This window comes from Cervus canadensis, chromosome 17 (genome assembly GCF_019320065.1).
Source record: "Cervus canadensis isolate Bull #8, Minnesota chromosome 17, ASM1932006v1, whole genome shotgun sequence".
In the NCBI taxonomy this organism is placed as follows: domain Eukaryota; kingdom Metazoa; phylum Chordata; class Mammalia; order Artiodactyla; family Cervidae; genus Cervus; species Cervus canadensis.
The window spans coordinates 43,908,217-43,929,001 of NC_057402.1; the positions used below are offsets into that span (position 1 = coordinate 43,908,217).

Sequence of the window (20,785 nt, forward strand, 5' to 3'; positions counted from 1 at the left end):
GAGACCTGAGTTTGATCCCTGGGTTGGGAAGGTCCCCTGGAGGAGGGTATGGCAACCCACTCCAGTATTCTTGCCTGGAGAATCCCCATGAACAGAGGAGCCTGACAGGCTACAGTCCATGGGGTCGTAAAGAGTCAGACATGACTGAGTGATTAAGCACAGCACGTTACAGAGGGAGCTAACACATTCCAGTTGATTAGATATTTGCATTCCCTTTTATACCTAGACATGTTAGGATGGTTCTTTCTGACTGACTTTGTATGATTCCCTAGTAATACTGTCCATTGATGTTTTTATACTTTAGAGTCAGATTGAAGATGCTTTCACACAATGGCCCTGTTGTTATAATATACTGGGGCAGGTGTGTTACTCCCATCTGACAATAACCTTCAGGACCAAGGAGTCAAGACAGCACAGTGTGTGTAGTAGTTGAGATTAAAGTCTTATGACTGTACTTGTTGCAATCAACTTTGCAAACTTGAAGCAAGCAACAAATGAATAATGTGTTTTCACTTGTTTGCTTTTGAGCTGGGAACATAACCCTTGGACTGCATGTTCAGTGTCCTGTGGAGGCGGGATTCAGAGGCGGACCTTTGTGTGTGTGGAGGAGTCCATGCACGGAGCGATACTTCAGGTGGAAGAATGGAAGTGCATGTACGCGCCCAAGCCCAAGGTGATGCAAACCTGCAATCTGTTCGACTGTCCCAAGTGGATCGCCATGGAGTGGTCTCAGGTAAGATTTGAGAATATGCCACTTTTAATTCAGTCTCAGACTTTAATGATTATTTGCTCTGTGGCCAATACTGTACTGGGCAACATGGCGGATGCAGAAGTTGTATGTGAACATGGTTCCTACTCCTGAAGAGCTGAGAAGACAGTTGAAGGATGATGTGAGGCAGAATGTTGGAGGCATCAGAGCAGGTAAGAATGATTGAGAACCATGGTATATCTGAAAGGAACAGGGATTGAAACAGAGTTATTTGGAAAGTCTTTGTTGCCCTTATATTGCTGAACCCATGTTTCAGATTCGCAGACTTAAACCATGCAGGAGCCTAGAGAAGGCATCACTGTGGGGTATGGCTAAGCCAGGATGGTGGAGTAAAGCAGAAATGACACAGAATGACTGGAGGTTGAAAAGGCCCTAATTCATCTGGATAAAAGAGAGAATTCATGTTATTAAGAATTGGAAGATTAAGACAGAGATGCTAAAACTGACACTGGAAGTGTGTTCTTTTTTAAAATATTTATTTATTTTATTTGGCTACACCAGATCTTACTTGAGGCATGTGGGATCTTTGATCTTTCCTGTGGCATGCGGGCTCTTTTTAGTTGTGTCATGAGGAATCTTTAGTTGTGGCATATGGGATCTTATTCCCTGACCAGGGATTGAAATTAGGCCTCCTGCATTGGTAAGGCTGAGTTCTAGCCACTGGACCACCAAGGGAGTCCCTAGAAGTGTATTCTTGATCTGGTGGTTACTATGAAGCTTCACTCTTTTTGTTGAAGAGAGTAAATGTGTTATATTTTAAGTAAATGAGGTAAGATAGACTGATGCTGGGAAAACCCAGAGGCAGGCAGCCTATTTGGAAGCCACTGATATGTCGTTGTTCGGTCACTAAGTCGTGTCTGACTCTTTGGGGCCCTGTGCACTGTGGCATCCCAGGCTCCCCTGTCCTTCACTATCTCCCGGTGTTTACTCAGACTCAAGTCCACTAAGTTGGTGATGCTATCTAACTGTTTCATCCTCTATTGTCCCCTTCTCTTGCCTTCAGTCTTTCCCAGCATCAGGGTCTTTTCCAATGAATCAGTTCTTTTACTCAGGTGGCCAAGAGCTTCAGCTTCAACATAAGTCCTTCCAATGAATATTCAGGGTTGATTTCCTTTAGGATTGACTTGGCTTGATATCCTTGTTGTCCAGGGGACTCTCAAGAGTCTTCTCTAGCACCACTGTTCAAAAGCATCAGTTCTTTGGTGCTCAGCCTAACTCTCACATCCATCCATGACTACTAGAAAAACCATAGCTTTGATTAGATGGACCTTTGTCAGCAAAGTAGTGTTTCTGCTTTCTAATACAACATCTAGATTTGTTAAAGCTTTCCTTCCAAGGAGCAAGCATCTTTTAATTTCATGGCTGCAGTCACCATCCTTGGTGATTTTGGAGCCCAAGAAAATAAAATTCCTCACTACTCCCACTTTTTCCCTTCTATTTGCCACGAAGTGATGGGACTGGATGCCATGATCTTAGTTTTTTGAATGTTGAGTTTCAAGCCAACTTCTTCACTCTCCTTTTTCATCCTTGTCAAGAGGCTTTTTAGTTCCTCCTCACTTTATATCATTAAGGTGGTATCATCTGGGTGTCTGCCATTGTTGATATTTCTCCTGGCAATCTTGATTCCAGCTTGTGATTCATCCAGCCCCAGCATTTGAAATTATGTACTCTGCATAAAAGTTAAGGAAGCAGGGTGACAATATACAACCTTGACGTACTCCTTTCCCAATTTTGAACCAGTCCATTGTTCCATGTCTGGTTATAACTGTTGCTTTTTGACCTACATACAGGTTTCTTAGGAGGCAGGTAAGGTGGTCTGGTATTCCCATCTTTTTAAGAATTTCTTGAAGATGGGTCTATGCTGCAAAAGGCCTCCATATCCTCTGAAACTCTCCTCTGACATTTTAAGAAATATCTATGGACTTAGGAAAGAATCTTCAAGCTTTATGAAGCAGTGGTGAAGTCATTATTTTGACAGCAGGAGGCTCTGGGATGGAATTCCACTTGGCCTCTTAGGAACTACTTGACTTTGAGGAAGGTCCTTAGTTGGCGGGTTGTTGATTGGCTCATCTGTTAAATAGGAATGAAGTGGTTGACCTGCCAGTGTATCAGAACCCCTTAGTGAGATCACATCTGCAGAACCCTGTCTGTTCTGTGGCATGTGCCCAAGGCTTCTTGACTTCTTCCAGGGGTGGATCCAGGATTGGTGGGACCTGAAGTTTGAATAATATGGAGGTGACTTTTCAAAATTTTTATTTTGTTCAAGTATAGTTGATTTACAGTGTTGTGTTCATTTCTGCTGCACAACAAAGTGATCAAGTTATACATATTTATACATTCTTTTCTCATATTCTTTTCCAGTATGATTTATCACAGGACATTGAATATAGTTCCCTGTGCTATACAGTAGGACCTTGTTGTTTATCCATTCTATATGCAACAGTTTACATATGCTAATCTCAAACTTCCATTCTATCCCTCCCCTACCAAGGAGGTGACTTTTTAAGAAAAAAGAATACAAAACACAAATATTGAATATCTAAATAAATATTTAGAATAATGAAATTGTAAGAAATTACAAGTATTTTAAAGTTGACAACCCTAATGTGACTCTGGACTTGAGTTAAGAATAATATATCAGTATTGGTTTATCAGTTGTGACAAAGGTACCACACTAATGCAAGATATTAATATTGGGGGATACTGTGTGTAAGGAAGAGGGGGCATATGGGAACTCTTATACTAACTGGTCAGTTTTTCTTTTTTAAAATTATTTTACTTTATTTTTATTGCACTATAATCACTGCTCAATTTTTCTGTAAACCTTAAGTAGTCCTAAAAACTAGTCTTGATTTAAAAAAAAAATGCATACATACATATATACTTACCAACATAATGTACATAAACTGCAAAGATATCCTGGATATTCATGACTTGAAAAAATTCCATTCATAGGCAACAGTACCTTCTAAATCATAAATAAATTATTCAAGAAAAGAAATGCTGACAACACAAAATTCACAAAATTTAGAGAAAATAACATAATGTTTTCATTCATTTTAACTGCCTTATTACACCTATAGTATTTTTTCCTACATTTTTGGCTGAATACTCTTAGAGGGCCTTTTCATATGATATTTTTGCAAGATAAGTTTCTATACACAGAATAGAAAGGTAATCCTGTAGCATGGTTCAGCAAAATTTGATATCTTTTTAATCAATTGTTTGAAAAGGTTTCTTTTGTCTTCACAGATTGTTTTGGATGATGTGTGAATTTTTAATCAAGTTTGAGAAAAACCTATTCTTTCATATTTGTATAGAAAGATTTTAGGGCATTTCAATATTTCTTGTGCTGTGACCTCACCTGAAATACTTTTCAAAGTGAGAATTGGAAGTAATCTTGCAAGGGAAGATTACCCTGAAGCATAAGAATCATGGGAAATTAGCCTCCATCCCCTTTCTTATGTAATATTTATCTGATGATCTTTTGTGTTTAATATTCATGTAGAAGAATTTCATTGACTTCTCTTTGTATCTCTGAAGTGCACAGTGACTTGTGGCCGAGGGTTACGTTATCGAGTTGTGCTGTGCATCAACCACCGTGGACAGCATGTTGGTGGCTGTAACCCACAACTGAAGTTGCACATCAAAGAAGAATGTATCATTCCCATCCCCTGTTATAAACCAAAAGGTAAATTTATGGTGCATTTTAAAGTGAAATCAGGTGGTGCTTTACAGCTCTCTTACTAATACTGCAGCATTTGCATTTAAACATACTAACTTTCTTACAAAAACTGTTCACTGACAGATTGACCTGTCCACCTAGATAAAGAAGTTAAACCTGTGTCATTAATTGATCTTGAAGAGAAACTTAGATCTTGTTGATTCAGTGCAATAAGTCCCCTACATACAAACAAGTTCCATTCTGAGAGCTGGTTCATAAATCCAATTTGTTTGTAAGTCCAACAAAGTTAGCCTAGGTACCCAACTAACACCATTAGTTATATAGTAGTGTGCTGTAATAGGTTTATCATGCTTTTCACACAAACAATACATTAAAAAAAAAACAAATAATAAAGGAAACACTTTTTTTCTAATTGGAGGCTAATTACTTTACAATATTGTATTGATTTTGCCATACATTGACATGAATCTGCCACGGGTGTACATGTGTTCCCCATCCTGAACCCCCCTCCCACCTCCTTCCCCATGCCATCCTGTCATCAAGACAGTATGGTACTGGCATGAAGAAAACACTTTTAATCTTCCAGTAAGTACCTTAAGAAGTACAGTAGTGCAGAACATGGGCTGGCATCGATTGAACAGGCAAGAAGAGTTACTGACTGGAGGAAGGAGGGGGTGGGAGATGGTGGAGCTGAAGGACTGTTGGCAGTTGGATGCGGAAGACAGGCCGCAGGGTCACTCATGCCTGATGTTTATGGCACGGGTTCTGGTTCCTTGCTAAACCAGATGCACATTTCACATCTTTGGAAGTTCACATCTTGAAGGGTCACATGTAGGAGATTACTGTATAGGTACAGTGGCTCCTGTCTGTGTAGGCTTATATTAACATTTCTTAGTGGACATAACACATGGACCACAGCCTTGTCTAACTCAATGAAACTATGAGCCATGCCGTGTAGGGCCACCCAAGACCGATGGGTCATGGTGGAGAGTTCTGACAAAGCGTGGTCCACTGGAGAAGCGAATGGCAAACCACTTCAGTATTCTTGCCTTGAGAACCCCATGAACAGTATGAAAAGGCCAAAAGATAGGACACTGAAAGATGAACTCCCCAGGTCAGGAGGTACCCAATATGCTACTGGAGATCAGATGAGAAATAATTCCAGAAAGAAGTGGACATAAAATTAGTGATTCAGTGCCTGCTTTGAAGAAAAGGAGGAGGAGGGTGAAGAGAGAGAGGAATAGGAAAATTCCTACCTGCCTTCCACCAGAGTGGAAGGAACAATGTCCTCTTCATCGTACGTCCTATTGTCTACCATGAACAAAGAAAACTTTCTAGACTGAAAGTCTAGATTTATAAATTAATCTCCAGTCTAGGTTTATAGATGCACTCAGAAATTTCTGTGTGGTTCCATTTGTTCCATATGAATTAGCAGACGTGGGTAGCATCCATGGGTGAGCAAACCTTGGCACCACCTCTTAGGTATGTATGTGTTCCCCTCTAGACAGGAGTCTTTCCATACACGCACTTTAGTAAGGTATTACCAATCCTTGTGACAAGTATTTCCTTTTGGAAATGGAAAAAGTATTACTCCCAAGTGTCAATGCCAAGGAATCGTCCTTATTGGCCCATTAGAGAGGATGGTAAGATTCTTCTTCATGATTTCTTGGTGCATTCTTCATACAAATAGCCTCATAAGCAACTAATTCTTCATTTCTTTCATGATGTCTGTCTTCTGGAAAAATCTCTGGTTTCCATGCAAGGTACAAATACTGATTATATAACTTCTTCAGGGAAGTCTTTTCTCCTTTTCTGCAGTCAGTGGTACTTTTATAGCCACTTTCTTGGCATCTGTGATTTCTCCAAAGCAGTCCAAAATTATTTCCCTCTCACTTCATAATTAGATGGTTTCTTCACATCTTAGGAAGCTTCAAAGGACAGAGAAGGGCACCAGCTTGCTCCTGAAGGCCAACTGTAATTGGTAATCATCCCTCTTAACAACTGCAACATTTTAAAGTTTGAGTAAACCATAATACAGACTTTTCTCCTCGCAATTTTCTAAGCCTTCTATGTTATTTGCTTGTCTCTATTAATTTCTTCACTCAGTGGGCAAAAAATGTGTAGCAAAAGAAAGCAAACTGATCTGGTTGAAATCAGAGCTTTAATATGCAAACAACAGAGATTGGTACTGATTTATAAAAGGTGTTTTTATGCTAACTTGGAGAATGTATTCAACTGTGTCATGGGATTGTTTGGTTGCATTCTGATAATGTGTTAATTAAAAAAATACATGACAGAAATTTTTGGTTTCGTCCAGAAGCCACTTCATGCACTGTTCATTTGAAAAAAAATTTGATGAAATCTCCAGTAAATAAGAATCACATGTCCAACTCTTGAATGATTAACAATAATTAAGCTTGTTGTTTATGTTCCTTTTTCCTTAGAAAAAAGTCCAGTGGAAGCTAAATTACCTTGGCTGAAACAAGCTCAAGAACTAGAAGAGACCAGAATAGCAACAGAAGAACCAACGTGAGTCCAGGACCTTTTATGGGAGTGTTCAAGGCCTAGCCAGTTAACATGATATATGTCATTTTTGTACTCACTGGAGTACAATGATATGTTTCAAATCCAAATGACCTGGATTTGCAGACTCTAGAGAGCCTGAACTGGCTAGAAGTCTCCTCTATTGCACAATTCAGCAGTCTTACTTTGGCAGCATCTACGAGAAGCACAGAAAAGAACAGTGCCTTTTAACTCAAAGCAGACTCAGTAGTCTGTTACAGTTACCAGATTGGGGGTAATATCTAGATCTAGATTAACACGTATGATTTGACCAAAGACCATCACAGTGTTAACCAAATAAACCGATCATTCCATGGATAAGACATGGCAAATGTTTATCAAACTAGTTAAGTTACAGAGATGTAACATGATGGCCTGAGTGATTATCAGGAGAACTCCCAGAGCTGCTGTAGTATGGGGCATGGAAGAACATGGCACCAGGAGTCTTGGAGCCTAGAACACCACTTGTAACCATGTGACCTTTGACAAGTCTTTCATTTTTCTGTGTCTCATTTTCCTTACTTATAAAATGAGAAGGCCAGGCTTAAACTCTAGAGAGATAAAAAATCCAATGACTTCTGTCCACACGGGATTTGGCAAGTTTGGGCTGTCATGGTATCCATGGAGATATAGTATCAACAGCATGTCAAGAAACATTCTGGAGGTGAAGGTATGGGGGCCTAAAGAGAGCAAGGAATCTGAGACATTGAATCTCACCCAGGAATCTAGAAACAAAACAGCATCAGTGATAGACTTGAGGAATTGGACAGGACAGCTGATTCCACATCAGATATGTGAAGCCTGCAGTGCTGACAGGCTGTCACAGGGAGAACAATTCACAGGATGTCAGAGCAAAGCGGATCTCAGAGGCTGGGTGGCCAGTCTCTCTCTTCAACACCTTCAGCAAGGGCACAGTTCACTGCATTGAGAGCTCTTTCTTGGATTGAGCAACCTGAGTTATTTGCAGTACTTTTTTTCCTTTTGAGCCAAAATATAACCTCCTTCCAATTTCTGCTTTCCGAAACAGAAAAAAACACATCTATGCCTCGTCCCACGTGACAAGTTTTCACAAATTTGCAGAAAACTGAATCCCTAGAGCACTATCTTTCCCATCATTCTTAGCCTTTTCAGTGGTTTTTGTGTATTGTTTTTAGATCCCTTACCAATCCCTTTGCTCCTCTCAGAACAGGCTCTCTTCTGTCAATGTCCGTTTTCACTGTGGTGCAACCCAGCAGTGAGCCCCATGGGCACATGGATTCCTTTTCTTTGAGAAGGCACCTTGCTTCCAGTGACCAAGGGGGCCAAGAAAACTGGCACATCACATTTATGACATGTGCAGAACATCTGGATGTGAACCCAGAAGACATTGTGAACACCGTGAGGTGAATGACCCGAGAATAACTGACTGAAGAGAGGAGTGTTTGGCTCATGGTGGAAGTGTGGAGGTTAGGGGGAAAAGTGGAGTCAAAAGTCGATCTTGGGAACTGCCCTGGTGGTCCAGTGACTAAGACTCCAAGCTCCCAGTGCAGGTGGCCCAGGTTTGATTCCTGGTCGGGAAACTAGATCCCACATACCACAACTGAGAGTTTGCATGCTGACACTAAAAAGATCCTACATGCCACAAGTAAGATTGAAGACGAAGATTGAAGATCCCCCATGCTGCAACAAAGAGCCAGTGCAGCCAAATCATTAATATTTTTTAAAAAGTGGATCATGTGTTCAAAAAAAGAAAAAGTGAATCATGAAAGAGTAGGAGTTGTAAATGGAGGAAGGAATAGATCCAAGGAAGGCTCACTGTTAGAAAGAGCAAGGGAGCAAAGCCTTAAAGGATAGGTGCAGCAGATAGTATTCAGACTTCACAGGAAACCAAGGAACAGCTTTGGGGACTGAGGAGAAGCTGTTTTGTCTGACAAAGTCTTCCTCAGTTAATTTAATTTTATTTTTTTAATTAATTAATTTATTTATTTTACTTTACAATATTGTATTGGTTTTTCCATACATTGACTTGAATCCGCCATGGGTGTACATGTGTTCCTCATCCTGAACCCCCCTCCCACCTCCCTCCCCACCCCATCCCTCTGGGTTATCCCAGTGCACCAGCCCCAAGCACCCTGTCTCATGCATCGAACCTGGACTGGAGATTCATTTCACATATGATAATTTACATGTTTCAATGCCATTCTCCCATATCATCCCACCCTCTCCCTCTCCCATAGAGTCCAAAAGACTGTTCTATACATCTGTGTCTCTTTTGCTGTCTCGCATACAGGGTTATCATTACCATCTTTCTAAATTCCATATATGTGTTAGGATACTGTATTGGTGCTTTTCTTTCTGGCTTACTTCACTCTGTATAATAGGTTCCAGTTTCATCCACCTCATTAGAACTGATTCAAATGTATTCTTTTTAATGGCTGAGTAATATTCCATGGTGTATATGTACCACAGCTTTCTTATCCATTCATCTGCTGATGGACATCTAGGTTGCTTCCATGTCCTGGCTATTATAAACAGTGCTGCGATGAACATTGGGGTACATGTGTCTCTTTCAATTCTGGTTTCCTCAGTGTGTGTGCCCAGGAGTGGGATTCTGGGTCATATGGCAGTTCCATTTCCAGTTTTTTAAGGACTCTCCACACTGTTCTCCATAGTGGCTGTACTAGTCTGCTTTACCACCAACAGGCAAGAGGATTCTCTTTTCTCCATACCCTCTCCAGCATTTATTGCTTGTAGACTTTTGTATAACAGCCATTCTGACTGGCATGAAATGGTACCTCATTGTGGTTTTGATTTGCATTTCTCTGATAATGAGTGATGTTGAGCATCTTTTCATGTGTTTGTTAGCCATCTGTTTGTCTTCTTTGGAGAAATGTCTGTTTAGTTCTTTGGCCCACTTTTTGATTGGGTCATTTATTTTTCTGGAATTGAGCTTCAGGAGTTGCTTGTATATTTTTGAGATTAATTCTTTGTCCGTTGCTTCATTTGCTATTATTTTCTCCCATTCTGAAGGCTGTCTTTTCATCTTGCTGATAACCAGGGCCCACATCAGACAGTTCCTGGCAGAGCAAACTCAGTTAATTTTAGAACAGTGGTGTTCAAAGTATAGAGAAGTAAAACGCTGCAGATCTTTAGGGAATGAATTCTGAATTACAAGGAAATGGGACAATGGGTACTTGACTATTCAAGAAGGAAGACGGGTAGTCAAGTTGATGAAAAGGAAGGGTTATTTGATTTTTCTTGTTGTTTTTCATTTGAAGTTAGGGCAACTTTAGACATATTAAAAAGGTCATCAGGATTTTAGACAGTTACCATCTCTAGACTTCTCAGTTATACAAGGAGGGTGTTAGGCTAAATGCTACTGGAACCTTCTCCCAGCTCTGATCTCCTATGGTTTTGTAAGGGATGAAATCTAGAGAAGAAAAGGAACTTGGACACCTGCAGGGGAGTCTGTAGCTGTCACACAAGGATGGTCAGGAAGTTCTCAGTCTTGAATGATACATCCTGCCAGGGTCTCTTCTCAGAACACAGTTAGATGTTATCTAGTATTTGTTGTCTACGTCTGTGTCTGTATTTCTGCTTTGTAAATAAGATCACCTATACCATTTTCTAGCTTCCACATGTATGTGTTAATAGATGATATTTATTTTTCTCTTTCTGACTTCACTCTTTATGACATTCTCTAGGTCCACATTCCCCATGCCTCTACAGATGATCCAATATTGTTCCTTTTTATGGTTGAGTAATATTCCATGGGGCTTCCCTGGTGGCTCAGATGGTAAAGAATCCACCTACAATGCAGGAGACCTGGGTTCAATCCCTGGGTTGGGAAGATCCCCTGGAAAAAGCAGTGGCAACCCACTCCAGTATTCTTGCCTGGAGAATCCTCATGGACAGAGGAGCCTATTGGGCTACAGTCTATGGGTTCACCAAGAGTCAGACATGACTGAGCGACTAAACACAGCACAGCGATATTCCATGTGTGGCTCATTCATTTTGCTATACAGTGGACACTAACACAACATTGTAAAGCAACTATACTCCAATAAAAATTAATAAAAAAAAACACAATTAGATCACCATTGCTAATCCTTCTGTGTGTTCTCTCTTGGTTAAAGGCTTTGCTGTCAGTTCCCTAGACTGGAAGCTTGCAGTCATTCTTGCCTCTTGCTCGTGTTTCCCCTGTCTATAATTAACTAGAGTTGTGAAGTCATAGCTACTAAAATCTCCATTGCAGCGCTCCTTCTCTCCATCCCTCCTATCACCTTTGTTCAGGTCTTGAAGTCACTTACCAGGACACCTACAACAACTGTCTAATTTGCTACCCACTTGATCTCAGCTGGTAAAGAATCTGCCTGCAATGTGGGAGACCTGGGTTCAATTGCTGGGTTGGGAAAATTCCCTGGAGAAGGGAATGGCTACCCACTCCAGTATTCCTGCCTGGAGAATTCCTTGCCTATACAGTCCATGGGGTCGCCAAGAGTCAGACATGACTGAGAGACTTTCACTTTCACTTTTGATTTCCTCAGATCCACCCGGTCTGACTAAGGCAGAAGTCTAATCTTTTCTTACAATGTTCATCATATCCCAATGTTTCCCCATTTCCCGAAGACTTATGCTTGTTGACCAGCCAATGAGTCATAGTGGGGTAGGTATCACCCTTCCTGGCTCCCAGCCTCATCTCTGACCTCACCCCAACCCCCAACTTAGACGGGAATGGGGTGCTCCAGCACTCGCTGCCGTTGGCTGTTCCTTGCCTGTAACGAGCTGCCTCCTTCAGTTTAACTGTGTTCTCCTTTCTGTTGGGAATGGCACCCACCTGGATTTTGAAAAAAGCTTTTTTTTGGTTGTTATAGAAAATATTAAGCCTGTATGAAAGACGAGAGAACAGTATGACAACCCCACCCATGAGTCTGTCTCTCAACTGCAACAGCTATCAACTCAGAGCCACTCTTGTTTCATCTGTACCACTGCCTCCACCCTCAGTGGGGCATTTTTGAAGCATACCCAGACAGCATGTCACTTCATTCATAAATATTTAAGTGTGTATCTTTAAAAGAGAAAGATCTGTTTTTGATCATCAGAATACCACTGTAAAAAATTTTTTTGGCCATGCCACATGGCATGTGGGATCTTGGTTCTCTGACCAGGGATGGAACCTGTGCCCTCTGTATTGGAAGCTTGGAGTCTTAACCACTGGACCACCAGGGAAATCCCCACAATAGCACTTTTTAAAGTGTGGTCCTCAGATTGCTTCTTTTAGAAGCACCTGTGATGCTATTTAAAATGCAGATTTCTGGACCTCGCCAAGTCAGGCATTCTGAGAGCATTTTTTTTTTCTTTTGGCTCTGCCAGTTCTTTTTAAAATTGTGGTAAAATAGACATAACATAAAATGGAGCATCTTAACCTTTTTTAAGTGTTCAGTTCACTGGTGTTAAGTACATTGACATTGTTGTGCAACTCTCACTACCATTCATCGCCAGGAGTTTTCATCATCCCCACCACAAATTCTGTACCCAGGAATCACTGACTCCCCATCCCCTGTCCCTTCCCCTGCAGCCTGTGATCATCTCTGTTCTACTTCTAGCTCTATGGATTTGTCAGCAGCATGTTTTAGCAAAAACTCTGGGTGACTGGCGAGGGGGGTGGTGCATCCAAATTTGGGAACTATCGGATCAGATAATCTCTAGGGTCCCTCTTGGTGGTGGTGGTTTTAGTTGCTCAGTCATATCCGACTATTTGTGACCCTGTGGACTGTTGACTGCCAGGCTCCTCTGTCCATGGGATTTCCGAGGCAAGAATACTGAATGGGTAGCCATTCCCTTCTCCAGGGGATCTTCCTGACCCAGGGATTGAACTCATGTCTCCTGCATTGGCAGGCAGGTTCTTTACCGACTGAGCCACCAAGGAAGCCAGGGTCTTTCTTAAGTTTTACCCAACTGGAAAAGCCATATCGTGTAAGCTGCAGCAGGGTCCAGCCCCATGTTCATCCTCAAGCCTGCATGTGCTGTCAGCCCCACCTGACTTTGGTGGTGGCTCTTCCTGTTCACATTCACTGAGCAAAGCTGACCCGCCCTCTCCTCCTGTAGGACCCCTTCTTCCTCCCCAGCACCTGTTCCTGGGCCTGAACGGCTGCCTCTCCCCGCCATCCCTCTCCCTCCCTCTGTGGTCTCTCTGCAATTTTCCTTTATAATTCACACTGCCTGGCAGTTTCTGCCCTGTTCCCACTGTCTAGTGTGAAGTTTATGGTTTCCTCCCACCACTCTGACTCTAGTCATTCCCTTGATTTCCAAACAAAACCACAACATATCTCAGCTTCCAGTTCATCCTTTTATTCCCCCTGTCTTTGTGGTTTGGGGATGCTTGCCTGTTGACAGTGAGCGAGAAGATGAACATAGCTGTATTTTGGATCCCTGAAGAATGCCTGCCAAAGCCGCCTGGAAAAGATAAATATTTCTGCCTCTGTGGTTTACCGTGGCTCAAGCTCTGACTTTACATAGAGAACGGATGTTCAAAAGGCTTTTATTTTTAATTAGGAAAATAAAAATTACAGCTTATAAAGCAAAGCCAGGGGAACTGCAGTTTTAACCATGTTAGCTTTCAGCTGTGGAATGTGTTGACAGTTGATATGGTTCATCATTGCTTTAAAAGTTCTTCCCTGGAGCCTTCCTAGTTTCTACGGAATTCACAGAGCTTCCTTAGTCACACTGCCCTCCCTCCCGTTTAGCATGTATGAGAACCAAGGAAATGAGACAGATTCAGAACACTTTGTGTATTTTCCACTGCCATTTTAGCTTTTCCATTTGTGTTTGCTCAAATTGAATCAGGTTATATTTTAGACATTCTGTTTTTCTCACAACAGTAGTAACAACTAATATTGAGGACTTTGTGCCAGACTGTGTCCTCAGTGTTGTATGTGGATTAATTCTGATCCAATTCTCACAATGACCCCATGAGGAGGCATTATTATTAGCTTCATTTTAGGGATGAAGGAACAAACATTTAGATTAAGGAATTATCTCCAACATTTCAGATCTACTAAGTGACGGATGGTGATTCTCTGGCCTGTGATTCGAGGAAGAGCTCCAATTTTATGTTAGGAGACCTGAATTCAAGGCTGTCCCATCCTTGAGTTGGTCTCATAGGGCAGACAGAGAAGTTAGCGATCAGATGCATTGTGAGGCTTAAAGCTCAGGGATGGCTTCCTGGGAGAGCTGGTACATGAAGTGATGCCCTAAGATGTACATGGGTATCGGAACAGCCCGTCAGGGATTGAGGTTGTATGTAGGCCAACTGATCCATGGGGGCCACCACACTGGACACTGAGGTACTGAGTGAGGAGAGGGGGCTGGAGGCTAAGGAGGTGGTAATGACAGCCGGGAAAGTGGGCAAGTCTTGGAGGCCTTCCATGGCTCATAAAGGATTTGGACTTCATCTGGAGGCAGTGAGAGTCATTTAGGGATTTTTAACAAGTGATGTAATCACAACAATTACATTTTTAGAAAGATCTTTCTGGCCTTCTGCAATTTGTATCTAATTATTCACTATAATAAATAAAACTGTAGCAAATCTCAAATTGCACCTCTCTACATCTCTGTCTCCTTAGGACACATTTGCTGGGGTGGAATTTGGGGGCCAGAAGATGGACACATTGAAGTCATTTAATTCCTACCATCAAATTTCCTCTTTAAAATTTGAACAAAAGATACTGCAGTGTTCAGTATGCAGTGCTGAAATTTATTTCTGTTTTTCTCCCATGGTAATTTTAAAAATTAAATTCTCATTAAATGGGAGTGTATCTTTGTGCATTTTTTTTCTGGGAGATTATATAGATGGCATAAATCTTTCAGACACTCTGCATTTAGGAGTCCCTTTCTTATACCCTCAGATGAGCAGACGTATGAACTCTTGTTTAATAACTATCTTCTTTGTGCCTAAACTGTCCTTTATACTTGTGTTATGAACCTTTTTTTTTTTTTAACTTAGGTGTAAGATTTTTTTCCATATACTTAAAATTAGAGGGTTTTTAAAGAATCAGTCCAGGTATTACTTTCTTTTCAAATTTTGGTAAACAGTGAGAATTTTGGGGACATAGATTGAAATCTTTCTTGGGTGCATGAAAGTTTTCTTCTGTTGTATTTGTGCCTCTTTTCTATTGTTTTTCTTATTTATTGGAAAGGTTCATCAACTTTCTGAATTGAATCTCTTCTCTGTTTTTAACATGTGATACTTCCCTCACCTTTTTGTGTTTTTTTCCTCTATGTTTTGGATGCACATCTGCCCTTCAAACAACCATTTGCTGTCCTTACCATGAATGTGTTTCCTACTATTCATTTGGATTTTCTTCTCTCTTAGAGCAACTTTGCATTATTTTTGTATTTTTTCAGTCTTTTCTCAACCAAGCCAGAGATTTTCTCCAGCCACGTTTTGAGTGTTCTGTTTATTTTTTTCCTGCCTTGGTCTTTGTTGCTGCATGTTCTGTTTCTCTAGTTGCTGCAAGCAGGGGCTTTCTAGCTGCAGTGTGCAGGCTTCTCACTGTGGCGGCCCCTCTAGTTGCAGAGAGTGGGCTCTAGAGTGCAGGCGTCAGTAGTTGTGGCACACGGGCTAAATTGCTCTATAGCATGTGGGATCTTCCCAAACCGGAAGTCGAACCCTAGTCCTCTACATTGGCACATGGATTCTTAATCACTGGACCACCAGGGAAGTTCATGTTTTGACTTTCTTAATCTCTTCATTTATCTTTTGTTTTGTAGAATGTTTCCTTGAATTTTATTGTATTAAATTTTAAGGAGATGCTGTGGCCTTTCCTTCTGTTTCTGATAATATTTTTTCCCAAAATATGCTTTCCTTTCACAGATATATGTTGCATTCTTCTTCTTTAATAGCAAAAAAATTATTTTAACAAGTGGATATTGGTGTTTGTTTATTCATTTTTGAAGTCAGAAAAATAAATGCCCCAAAATAGTATTGTCAGATTTTCCTGGAATCCTTTCATTGTCATCTTGGATGATCTTAACTTGCATCTCTCACCTATGATGCTGCTGAGGCAGGGTAAAATAATGCCAGTGACTACTATGTTATCTTTGATAAATTATCCTCAGTTTCCTCATCTGTACAATGGGAATAATACTACTACTTTCTGATGGGGTTGTTGCTATGAGTAAATGATAAAATATATGCAAAGTACATGGAACAGTGTCTCACACAAATAACAATATAATGATTGTTAGTTGTTGTCATTTTTGTTGTAATTATTGAACTTTTCATTCTGACATCTCATTTAATCCCAACTTAACCCCATTAGGTTAGTACTATTACTGTTGCTATATGACAGGAAATTATTGCCTTTGTATTTGAATAACAGTTTGACTGGACATAATATTCTTGGGACCCCAGCTCTCTCTCTCAAAACTTTTGTTCATCTTTTTCTGGTTTTGAATGTTGCTGAGTCTGAAGTCCACCTGACTTTTTATTATTATAAGGGACTTGATTTTTGTACCTAGATGCTTATGCAATTCTTTTCTTCATCCTCAAAGTCTTAATTTTTAAGTGTATTCATTTACATAAACTTAGTGCTTTAAGACTGGAGAAAGCAGTGGCAACCCAGTCCAGTACTCTTCTGGGAATCCCATGGACAGAGGGGCCTGGTAGGCTGCAGTCCATGGGGTCGCAAAGAGTCAGGCACGACTGAGTGACTTCACTTTCACTTTTCACTTTCATGCACTGGAGAAGGAAATGGCAACCCACTCCAGTGTTCTTGCCTGGAGAATCCCAGGGACGGGAGCCTGGTGGGCTGCCATCTATGGGGTTGCACAGAGTTGGACACGACTGAAGTGACTTAGCACTTAAAGCAGCAGTGCTTTAAGACAGCACAAATGTATTATCTCACAGTTCGGTGGGTCAGAAACCAAATAGATTTAGCTGATTTCTATAGGTCCCACTAGGCTAAAATCATGACGTCTGTCAGCCTGATCTCTTCTCTGGAGGCCCAGGGTGGAATCCACTTCCAGGCTCATTCAGGCAGTTGGCAGAGTGCAGATCCATGCAGTTGCAGAGCTGAAATCTCCATTTCCTTGCTGGCTCTTGGCCGGGAGCTGTTCCCACTTCTGGAGGCCTCCTGCATTCCTTGGCTCCTGGCCCCTTCCCTCCTGGAGCCAGCCACAGCGGCTGAGGACCTCTCATGCTCTCACTCTTGCCTCTTGTTCTGCTGCATCTCTCTAACTCCAGCCAGAGAATTCTTTCTGTTTTTAAGGACTTGTGTGATTAGGCCCACTGGGATAATCGCCCTATCTTGAGGTCCATAACCTTAATCACATCTGCAGAATCCCGTTTGCCATGTAACAGCATATTCATATATTCTAGGGATTAGGGTGTGGGTATCTTTAGGGAGGGCATTCTGCTGAAAGCTCTAGGTTTTTACATTAATCATTTTGTATCACTTTTTCCTGGAAGACAGTGTAACCTTTCCAGGCTGTATTTTAGGCACATTTTTCACATATTTTATTTATGAACTTTTTTTTGCTATTTCATGTGTTGAAACCTCTACTTGAAGAATCCAACTATCTTCAGTATTGGATTCTCTCTCATTTTATCTCTAAAAACTGCATTAAAAATCAATTTTAGAGAGATATAATTTATATACAAAATCTGTGCCTGTCTAAAGTGATGAGTTTTAACAGGTGGACACAAAACACAGAACCCCAGCCCCATTCTTGATACAGAACATCTCCATCACCCAGAAGCTTCCTTTGCAGACCAGCCCTCCATTCACCCCTCTAATTGCTTTAGAACTTTTCTTTCTCTGTCTCAACACTGCATTCACTTCCAAGTCTTGCTTCTATGTTATTAATTTGACCTTCAGCCATGTTTCTTCTATTTTTTTCTCTTGGTTCCTGAATTGTTAGTTTCTAATGATGTTATATTTCACAGTTTGTTTCTTCAGCTCTGTAGTTTTCCGTTTCATTCTGCGGTTTTATCATCTCCTGCCTAGGCTGTCTTATAAGTGAATTGTTCTTTTTTTTATGTTTTGGGTTTTTGGCCTCAAGGCATGTGGGATTCCCTGACCAGGGATTGATCCTGCACCCTTTCATTGGAAGAAATCACTGGACCATCAGAGAAGTCCCTTGAATTGCTCTTTTTTAAAAAAAATCTTTTCTGTTGTAGAGTTGGACACAGCTGAGCACGCATGCATACACTGTGCAAACACACAGGGAACATGCTGTTTCTCTGGTCGTTTTGCCCAGACATTGCTCTTCAAATGCTTCTGTGCAGCTGTATGACTTTCTTTTCTTTAAAGAAAAAATTACTCTGTGTGTGTGTGTGTGTGTGTGTGTAGGGGGGAACAAAGACAAAACAAGATTTGGAACTGCATGAACATGATAATGTCCTTTGTTTAAATAAAAAATAATGTGTAGAAGAAAATCATGCAGGATGATGCATACATTTTTGAGTTACCATGACTCCCCATCTCGCCTCCCCCAAATCACTCCTAGATAATTTGGACAGCTCTGATATTTGTTTTTTAAGAGGACACTTAAAAGGATCTTTGAAAACCAACTTGATAGAATTCCCTGGTGGTCCAGTGGGTAGAACTCCAGACTTTCACTCTTGAAGGCTGGGGTTCAATCCCTGGTTGGAGAACTAAGATCCCACAAGCTAAGAAAAAAAATGATAACCAACTTGAAACATCCAGGACACCTGAAAAACATCAAATGTAACCATCATGTTCCCTGCTGGGAATTAAGATGGGCCTTCTCACTTACTCCACCTCAGGATTCTGAATCTATGAGACATAAGAGTCCAATCTGAATGAAAAAAATCTACTTCCCATTAAAACATAATCCCCAGCTTTAGTTTTTATTGTGAAGGAGAAAAGAGAAAAAATTAATGACCATACAAGTATAGTATGCTTATGGTTAGAAAGTTCAAGGCTTTAAAAGGGGCAAAACAAAAATGAACAAAGACAAATACCAGATATTAACACATACATATGGAATCTATAAAATGGTATAGATGATCCTACTTGCAAAAGAGAAATGGAGACAGAGATGTAGAGAACAACCGTATGGACACCAAAGCAGAAAGAATGGGGTGGGATGAATTGGGAGATTGGGATTGATGTAAATACACTATTGATACTATATATAAAATAGAAAGCTCATGAGAGCCTACTGTATAGCACAGTGCTCTGTGCTCTGTGGTGACCTAACTGGGAAGGAAATGCAAAAAAATAAGAGGGGATACATGTATACATACAGCTGGTTCACTGTGCTGTATGGTAGAAACTACACAGCATTGTAAAGCAACTGTCCTCCAATAAAAATTAATCTTAAAAAAACAGCAACAAAATATAGTAAAAGCCTCCTTCTATAAACTCCAGTTCCCGGCTCTTACAATTACTTCCTGAAAAGAGAAACTATATATAAATTAGCATAGATAACATAGAGGCTATAAATATATACCGTTAGAACCAGATGTGAAACAACATACTGGTTCAGAATTGGGAAAGGAGTACGTTAAGGCTGTATACCGTCACCGTGCTTATTTAACTTATATGCAGAGTACATCATGAGAAATGCTGGGCTGGATGAATCATGAGCTGGCATCAAGACTGCAGGGAGAAATAATAACAACCTCAGATATGCAGATGATACCACTCTTAATGGCAGAAAACAAAGAGGAATTATAGAGCCTCTTGATGAAAGAGAGAAGAGAGTAAAAAAGCTGGCTTAAAATTCAACATTCAAAAAACTAAGATCATGGCATCCAATTCCATTACTTCATGGCAAATAGATGGGGAAAAAGTGGAAAAAGTGACAGATTTTATTTTCTTGAGCTCCAAAATCACTGTGGATGGTAACTGCAGCCATGAAATTAAAAGACACTTGCTCCTTGAAAGAAAAGCTATGACAGACATTGTGTTAAAAATCAGAGATCACTTTGCCAAAAAAGGTCTGTCTAGTCAAAACTATGGTTTTTCAAGTAGTTATGTACGGATGTGAGAGCTGGCCCATAAAGAAGGCTGAGCATTGAAGAATTCATGCTTCTCAACTGTGGTGCTGGAGAGGACTCTTGAAAGTCCCTTGGACTGCAAGGAGATCAAACCAGTTAATCCTAAAGGAAATCAACCCTGAATATTCATTGGAAGAACTGATGCTGAAGCTCCAATGCTTTGGTCACCTGATGCGAAGAGCCAACTCATTGGAAAAGATCCTGATGCTGGGAAAGATTCAGGGAAAGAGGAGAAGGGGATGATAGAGGATGAGATGGTTGGATGACATCACTGACTCCATGGAAATGAGCTTGAGCGAATTCAGGGAGTTAGTGGAGGACAGGGAAGCCTGGGGTACTGCAGTCCACGTACTGCAAAGAGTGGGACGTGACTTAGCGACTGAACAACAATATGTAATATATACACTATATAGGCATGTCTGTGCCCTTTTGTGTAGCTAGACAAAAGATCATAGCCTATGATACTTATTTCATAAGACCACATACTTATTTCATTTAATAGCCTCCAAAAGGAGAATATTCCTTATCAATTCTCATAGATTCACCTTCTTCTTTTCAATGACCTCATCCTATTATTGAGTGAACTTCAGCATACAATCCTACATTGTATGGATGTGTCTTCTTAAATTTAATCAGTCTCCTTTCCAGTTTTCCCATGGGAAAGCAGCAAGCACAGAAAAGAGTAAAGATGCAAATATTGCTCCAGTACTACTGCATCCTAAGGAGCTGAGTCGTGGAAAATGAGGATTAGAAAATAGTT

The 20,785-nt window shown here is 40.7% G+C and overlaps 1 protein-coding gene across 5 annotated transcripts in view; it reads left to right on the forward strand.

Annotated features, from left to right (window-relative positions):
- Positions 1-20,785, forward strand: part of ADAMTSL3 (ADAMTS like 3) — a 392,562-nt gene that overhangs the window by 253,755 nt on the left and 118,022 nt on the right. For all 5 annotated transcript variants that reach the window (XR_006273566.1, XM_043489726.1, XM_043489723.1 and 2 more), the window contains exons 13-15: positions 529-733; positions 4,313-4,460; positions 6,899-6,983. Coding sequence is in view for 4 of the 5 variants with exons in the window: in XM_043489726.1 (XP_043345661.1) it covers positions 529-733; positions 4,313-4,460; positions 6,899-6,983 (438 nt within the window). In the remaining variant the exon portion in view is untranslated. The remainder of the gene's footprint in view (positions 1-528; positions 734-4,312; positions 4,461-6,898; positions 6,984-20,785) is intronic.